Raw genomic sequence first — 8,737 nt, 5'->3', positions numbered from 1 at the left:
AAAATAAACTTTCAAAAAGCAAAAATTAACATAACCAGACTAAATTGAGGAAGAACAACACATAAACATCCAAAAGATAAGAACTTTGACCACAAATCTTCACAATTTTACTTTGATTTGCAAAGAAATTAGGGCTAGGGCTCCGCTGATGTTGAGTGAAAATCGAGCAAATTGGGAAAAGAAAATACGACCCTACCCTTTTGTATTTTAATTTCTTTTTTTTTTTTAATTATAAAATACGTGTAATTTTTTAATTACGTGGCAGCCACTGAGTGGCTCAATAAGCCACGTAGGAGCGTTTGTATGTCACACAATTTGACTGTTGGATTCACGTGTTTTTTTTGTTTAAGAATTGGATAGTTAAAGTGCCTACTTGTGCACTATGAAAGTTAGAGGTCATACTTAAAATTTGAAGCCAAGTTTAGGGTCCAATTTATGTATTATGCCTTTCAAATAAGAAAGTAGAACTAAAAACTGCATATGTGATATATGTATATCATCATCATGTATATCAATATTTGTTCCATGTTGATTTTTCATCATGTATATTAAAAAAATTTACATATTGATTTTCATGAACACCATTACGACGTGTGTATATCATATTGTATATTGTTAATAATATGAAGCTTTCGTCTTCCCTTTTTTTTAAAATCCACACGCCTTTGAGCTTGGGAGTTTAAATACGGGTGAAAAAATAAACACTTTGAAAAATATGAATTGACTATCTATTCAAATTTAAGTGCGCTAATAATTCATTCATGTTTACTCTATTTTGTCCTCTTCAATTCACACTATTTCAAAAGATCTAATATATAGTTCAAAATTGATTCATAAGTAACTTTAGTAAAATATTTTGTAAATTGTTATATATAGACATAATAATAAAAATATTAATTTGTAAATTAATTTAATTATAACAAATTAAACTTCATAAGAGTTTGGCAGTTTGACTATGACTCTATTTTAATGATACACTTGTTTATTAATTAAGCTCATTTTGACCTGCTAATTTTGATACCCTAATTCTAAAATAGGAAAATCTATATATATGAAATTTAGACTCATATTTACCAAATATAGCAGGAGATTTTCTTTTACAAAATATAGCATAAGTCTTTTTTCAAAACATATACGAAATCTTGTTCAAGGGTTAAAAAATTTCTCACATTTTTCGTGTATAAAAACTAAAAAAATTAAAATCAATATGAAATATGTATATTTCACTCAAAGCTTAGAATTTCGCTCACATTTCTATGGTATGAAAAATGTATACTATTGGTATGAAATATGTATATCTCACTCTAGGCTTAGAATATTGATCACAATATTTTCATGTATAAAATCGATATTATATATGTATATAATATTATACAAATTTTGTATAAAGTTCATATTAGGTTTTTAAAAAACCCATACATCGAATCTCGCTCGTGATTCATGTATAAAATATAAAATATAACCGTACAAATATCTAGTTGAAAATGAATATAACCTACAGGCTACAACAACATCATATACAGCTTTTATACAGTATTCATATAAGTTTAATATAACTACGACATACATGCAAACTTACCAAATAAGTTTCATACAAATACAAAACACAATTTACTACTTTGATACATAATACAATTTAATTGTAACTTCGAACTTCAATATGATTGAAATTAAGTCTAAAACTAACTTAAATCTTATCCAAATATCCCCAAATTTTAGATTCGAACCCTTCGATATATTTAAGTTCTTTTGAAATATCACGAGAAAATTATCAAAATGGTCCTTGATATATTAGGGTTGCTTTATTTTGGTCCTTAATATATTCTAGCTGATTGAAATAGTCCTTCATGTATAACAAAATGTGTTCAATTTAGTCTTTTACCCTAAAACTTAACAATTTACCCCCAAAAACTGTTAAATATAACGGTGGGCTCCACATAACTTACAAAATCCACAATTTTTACTATCTTTATTAGCTCAAAGAAAGAGTTTCATGAATTCTAAAACACCATTTTCTCTAACATCTAACCACACAATTACAAAATAATTATTGTAAAAAGGTTGAATAATATAATTATAGTATTTGGGAGATATGATGAACGAAATTGGTCCGTGTTTCTGATTGAACGATGATAGATCACACCTTTCTTTTTTACTCTACTGATCTCCCATTATTATTATTTTATATTTTTATGTTTTATTGCCAGAATTGTGGAAAATAGCTCAATGATTGTATGCCTTTTGGCAATATACACTAAACCGATCTTAAGCATGAGTAGATGATTTTTTTTCCCAAGTATGAGAGCTATCTGTATTTTCTGCTAATGCTTTATGATCTATTTCAAACTGTTCTATTGTGAAGTTTTTAAAAATTATTTGTCTTTTTGTTGTGATGAATTCATGAAAATTTCACATGTCAGACTTCAGAGAGAATTATTTTGTAATTGTGTGGTTAGATGTTAGAGAAAATAGTGTTTTAGAATTTATGAAACTCTTTGTTTGAGCTAATAAAGATGGTAAAAATTGTGGATTTTGTAAGTTATGTGGACCCCACCGTTATATTTAACAGTTTTTGGGAGTAAATTGTTAAGTTTAGGGTAAAAAACTAAATTGAACACATTTTGTCATACACGAAGAACTATTTCAATCACCTAGAATATATTAAGGACCAAAATAAAGCAACCCCAATACATCAAGGAGATCATTTTCTCGAAATATCACACACTCGAAACAAAATTCGTTTTAAGATAAATCAATTTTTAGAGCTGCCAAGCCCGTTCTTCTCGTGTTTAATCCAATGAAGAGTTGCTATTATGCATTTATTTGATTAAGTGAAAAATAATTCGATCTTCCAGTTCCTTAATATTCATTTGAGATATCTTTTAATGAAACTTTAAAAAAAACATGTTTTAGTTTTCTAGTTTGCTATTATATGAATAATAAAATAATGAGTAAATTTTAGGTTTAGCAAACATAAAAATTATATTTGTATGCTATAGTTATAGTTTGTATAATTGCATTCCATAGCAAATTTTATGTTTGCTATGGCTATTAATTTGTATATTTCGGTATACATATACATAAAAAATATGTATTTGGGTCTATTTGTATATTTCGGTATACAAATGGGTCCTGCATTTGTATCTTTCGGTATACAAATGTGTCTTGCATTTATATATTTTGGTCTTATTTGTATATTTCGGTATACAGATGGGTCCTACATTTGTATATTTCAGTCTATTTGTATATTTCGGTATACAAATGGGATGGCAAAAAACATGGAATGTTTGCTGCGAATTACAAATAAAAGAAACTATGGCTATAACATTTACTTTGAATTAATAGTTTGCTATTTCATACAATTTTCCCAATTATATATCATCTCGAGAATAGTTAGCTTATGAAGGAAGGATCGTCCAAGTCCATATAAGGAGACCAAATTACCATCTCTTTTCCGACATGAGAATTCTTAACATTCCCCTGCATGTCTAGATCTCATTAACTGGAGTGTGGACACTATAAAATGATATGAGCCTAACTCTGATACCATGTCAAGATGAATCTTCAGTCTAACTCAACAGAAAAATCTAGCTTATGAGAGGAGGATAATTTCTCCTCATTGTGCATTATTTTTCTTGTCTATAATAATTATTAGAATTGAAGTCCCAGAAAAAGAGAAGATAATTACTCTTTAATTTTTACTTGAGAATATAAATCAAACAATTTATGGAACGTAATGACTTCACCTTAATTTGTGAAAGTTGTTATTAATTATCATCCTATGAATGTCGATAGCCATCAATGTTCTGTTATAAATTCCAACAAATAATAATAGGAAGGGTTTAGATTAATCATCTAAATTCCTAATCATCATAGTTAGTTGAAGAGAAGTGTACTCAATGAAATTTACTAATCTTTAGCTACAATATAATTTATGAATAGTTAATAAGTACATATACTGTTAATTACCACAAAAATAGAGATACAATTTGTAAAATAGCACAGAAAAGTGGAAGGAATGAACTTTTGTCGATATGGTGAAGTCACGGCTATCACTTTCCATGGTCCTTTTTGATTAATCTAATAGGATAAATAATTGGTGATAATTCAGATAAAAAACTCAAACACTTAATAATTCAGATATAAAACACTGAAAATCTAGATACTTTAAATATATTTTTAACTCATCAATCTTTTTTTAATCTTTTGAACAATTGTTTTGGTGATTCTGGAGCATTGGAGAGATTTTTGGGGAGTAAAGTTTGAAAATCTTTGGAGGGGTTGTTACTAGATTTGAAATTTTTGGGTTCCCTTGAAAATTCTTTTGGACAAAAGAATTTTACAACTTGTTTGGATGGTTATTAGCTGTTACGTTTAGTAATATATTATTGTTATTAGTTTAATTATCATATTTATTTTAATTATTATTTAAATTTATAATATTGTATTGTTAAATTCAATGTTATCTAAAATGCAGAAAATACCATTTTAAATAACGATCGATTTGATATGATCTCGTCGTTACATTTTTATTTTTTAAAATCTTTTTTATTATGTAATAATCATGTTTTATTTATCTTTCTATAATAGTATTTCTACTCGGTGTGCCTTATTTATCTGATAGGTTCATCCTTTAAATTATTGATATTTTAAAATATACTATATAAACAATACAATGTATTCAAATATTATTTTTATCAAAATAATTCAATATTATAAAATACGATTTGATATTATAAAATACATTCCGGATCCAAGTGATAGTACCAAATTATCAATCATTCAAAGGGGAAATACAATCGTGGTTTAAATAGTTTTTTAAATAACTTGTCCACTGATTTGATATGCATGTAGGACAATCAGTTTTTTTTATACAAATTTAATATTTTTGATATATATATATATATCTTATGATAGAGTTCCAAATGCATTAGCCTAAGAGGTTGTACATTTTACGAGGTGGATGCATGTGAACGTATTATTAACAAACATTCGTCAAAATTTCATCACGTTTAACGCCAGACATAGCAAGAATCTTGCAGAAGATAGCAATAATTTATTTACACCAAAATTTTAAAAAATTAAAAGTGACAGAAAAAAAAAGATTAGCATATCTCTGAAACAAATTAAATAAATAGATTTGCAGACATGTCGTAATTAAAGTAAAAAATAAAAGTTTTCTTCATGTTAGATGCAACAATTAATTAGGACTTTGGCAAATAATCTCATAATAAAGACTTAAACAGACTCATAATCAATTAACTGATCAGCTCATAGATTAGGTGAACTTAAACATATATTAAATCAGTTAGAGAAGTAGTTTCATGATTTGTTAGAGAAAAGTCAAATAAAATCAACTAAATCACAGCTATTATATTGCTCATTGTTCATAGTGCTACTAGTTTTTGTCCTGCTTCTGTTTTGCTTAATTTAATATTTATCCCCTGTTTGTTTGTTTGTTTATTTGAGTAATAGCTTTCTTTTCGCAAAAAGCAGAAGCAAAATCAGAATTTTAGTTTTATAGATTTTGAATTTTAGAATAAAATTTTTTAGTGCTTTCTCTGTCTCAAAATAAGTGTTGTTTTAACAAAAATTACGTCTATTTAAAAATCAATAAATACAATGTGTTGTTTACTTAATTACCTTATTTAATAAATGTCTTTTAAAAATTGAATACTATTAAGAATATGCAGTATAATTATTAGAAAAAAACATATTAGGTTTTGTCTTGAATTCCTAAAGTGACACCTATTTTGTAACAGAAGAAGTATATAAAATAAATTTTCTATTGTTAGGCAAAGTTATTGAATTCTATCGAATCTGATGTAGCTCCTCTTGGCAAAAAGGGGCAAGTATAGTTACCCACTCAAATATCTTTCAAATTCAACAACTTCAGTTCCCTTGTGCTGCTTTCTCCTTAGTATTATAAGTACCTATAGACTTACTTATAAGAAGATAAATCAAAGAGGCTATTTGAGAGAAGAATATGGCAGAAAAAGTAGTGCATAAATCATGGATAATTCAATATAATTTGCATTCTATTTTAGGATTCTTCCTCTTGTTCTTTCTTTCTGTGTCTTTTTATCTTATAGGAGATAATAGTGATGGTGTTAGTTTTCTAGCAAATAAATCTACAAGGAAAAATTCATCTCCAAAATGTGATTTGTTTTCTGGAAGTTGGATTTTTGATAATGTGTCATATCCTTTGTACAAAGAACAACAATGTTCTTTCATGCCTGATGATTTTGCTTGTCACAAATTTGGAAGAAAAGACTCAAAATATCATTATTGGAGATGGCAACCTTATCATTGTGATCTTCCAAGGTACCATACTCAAAAAATTCTCTTTGATTTCCTCTTTTTTGTTTTGTCAAGGTAAGGGTAAGTCTGTGTACACTCTACCCTCCCCAGATTCCAATCGTGGGACTATACAGAGTATGTTGTTGTCGTTTGTTGAATTTAATTTTTAAATATGTGTGTTGTAAGAGTGTAGGTTTAATGCCAAGGGATTGTTGGAGAAGCTAAAAGGGAAGAGGGTGTTGTTTGTTGGGGATTCATTGAACAAGAATCAATGGGCTTCTATGGTATGCTTAATTGAATCCTCTGGAATTCCATCTCTCAACCCACCTATATGGAAAGGCAACTTAATCACCTTTGAGGTCAAGGTAATTACACTATAGTTTTTTCGTTTGCTCGAATTTGAATCATAGTCTCTCATGATTTTGATCTCACTTTATTTACCGCTAGGCCATCCCTTGGACTCACAAAGCAATTAGCCTTTTCATCAAACCTTACTATATTTTGTTTGATTTGGTTTATTAAAATGGTATTATACATGAAAATGGTGCACTTTGAAAGAAGACAAACCAAATCCACAAAATTTGTCAACATCACTAATTCAAATGGCAAATAATGTATTCCTTTGTATGTGTCTGTTATTAGAGTTTGTCAGAGATGCCTAAAATTGCATGATTGTTAGGTGGTTAATCAATTCAAATAAGATAAAATATTATTCCCAAAAGAAAATTCTTGGAATTTGTTGTATAAAGTAAAAACCAAGAAAGTGACATTTATGATGTGACAATAAGAGGTAAATCATGAGAACTAACATGGGCTGTGGTGCAGTGGTGGGACTGATCCACCCTTAACCAGAGATCTCGAGTTCGAGTCCCTATGGAGAAAATCCTGTGGGAGCACATAAATTGGGTCGGAGAGAGTAGTTAATATCAACTAGTTAAGACTTTCTTCTTTCAAGAGAAGTATTGCTTCTATTGTGTGGCTAAAGTTTTTCATTTTCTAATATGATAAAAGGAATACAATGCAACAATTGATTTCTACTGGTCACCATTGCTAGTAGAATCCAATTGTGATGATCCAGTGAAGCATCGTGTCCGCGATCGAATTATCAGAGTTGAGGCCATTGAAAAACATGCTAGGCATTGGATTGATGCAGATATTCTCATCTTTGATTCCTTCACTTGGTGGCTTGAATCCCATATGACACTTCAGTAAGTTTGTTTTTCACACCAAAATATATTCCTTTAGAATTCACATTTTACACAATCATTTCATATTTGGAATTAAGTTATACACACTGACAGTATAAAGATCTCATAGTTATAAGTAACATGATGATTATTGTCTCATAGTTCCATGCCAACTTTACACAGATGGGGATCATTTAACAGCTCTGATGCAATATACAAGAAGGTTGAAATGAAGCTACGACGTTATGAGATGGCCTTAAGAACATGGTCAGATTGGTTGGAGTTTCAAATTGAAAGAAAAAGGACTAAATTGTTCTTCATGAGCCTCTCGTCTTCTCACAAAAAGTACGGTAACAACTATATTGTTTGTCCGTTCTAGTACAAACAACGAAAGATTAATCCTTTTTGTTGTTACATGCAGTGGTACAGATTGGGGCAGGGGAAATGATCAAAATTGCTATGGCGAAACAGAACCAATATCAAGAAGAGAGTATTGGGGGAGTGAAAGTGATAGAAAGATGATGGAAATAGCAGAGGAGTCTGTAAATGGGCTGAAGAGAAAGGGATTAGACATACAATATCTCAACATAACACAACTCTCCGAGTATAGAAAAGACGGACACCCATCCGTTTACAAGAGGAATTGGGTTGCTCCAACAAAAGAACAACTGTTAAATCCAAGGAAAAATTCAGATTGTGTACATTGGTGCCTTCCTGGTGTGCCTGATGTTTGGAATCAGATTCTTTATGCCTATATCATGGATTCGTCAAGAGAATTAAACGAATAGAGATTATTTTTTTTCTATATGAAAAAAAATAATACTATAATTGTAATGATATATGTTATTTTTTGTGCATAGAAGTCTTGAAATGTATGAAGTAGTTCAACAAGGTTTACATTAATTGTTATACACATTGAGAAGCAGTTGATGTTTCAACAAAAGCAGGTGAAGTTGAAAGAAGGAGTCATTACAAGATAGTTAAAAAAAGATTTGATAAAGAAGAAGGATTCACTATCTCATTAGTTCCATCACCTTTTTAGATGGAGCTCAGAAGAAAATGGAGTTTGTAAAAAATAGATGGATTAAAAGGCATGGAACTGGCCATGGACGCATGGGGAAATTGGATAGAATCCAATGTGAATGTAATGAAGAAGCAAGTCTTTTTCCTCAAACATTTATCATTATGTTAACAAGGAAATGGCGGTAAGGAATGTTAGTTAACGAATTGATCCATTACAGAAACAAGAC

At 29.4% G+C, this 8,737-nt stretch overlaps 1 protein-coding gene across 1 annotated transcript; it reads left to right on the top strand.

Annotated features, from left to right (window-relative positions):
- Positions 1–5,953: 5,953 nt before the first annotated feature.
- Positions 5,954–8,398, top strand: LOC102591522 (protein trichome birefringence-like 34). The gene is made up of 5 exons (XM_006363554.2): positions 5,954–6,324; positions 6,494–6,665; positions 7,312–7,508; positions 7,671–7,832; positions 7,909–8,398. The coding sequence occupies exons 1-5, from the start codon at positions 5,987–5,989 to the stop codon at positions 8,273–8,275; spliced, it is 1,236 nt and encodes a 411-aa protein (XP_006363616.1). The 5' UTR covers positions 5,954–5,986; the 3' UTR covers positions 8,276–8,398.
- Positions 8,399–8,737: the final 339 nt, after the last annotated feature.

The sequence above is a fragment of the Solanum tuberosum genome, unplaced genomic scaffold (assembly GCF_000226075.1).
Source record: "Solanum tuberosum cultivar DM 1-3 516 R44 unplaced genomic scaffold, SolTub_3.0 scf00446, whole genome shotgun sequence".
Classification (NCBI taxonomy): domain Eukaryota; kingdom Viridiplantae; phylum Streptophyta; class Magnoliopsida; order Solanales; family Solanaceae; genus Solanum; species Solanum tuberosum.
The sequence above is the reverse complement of the archived record's forward strand: the minus strand, read 5'-3'. Positions and strand labels throughout refer to the sequence as shown.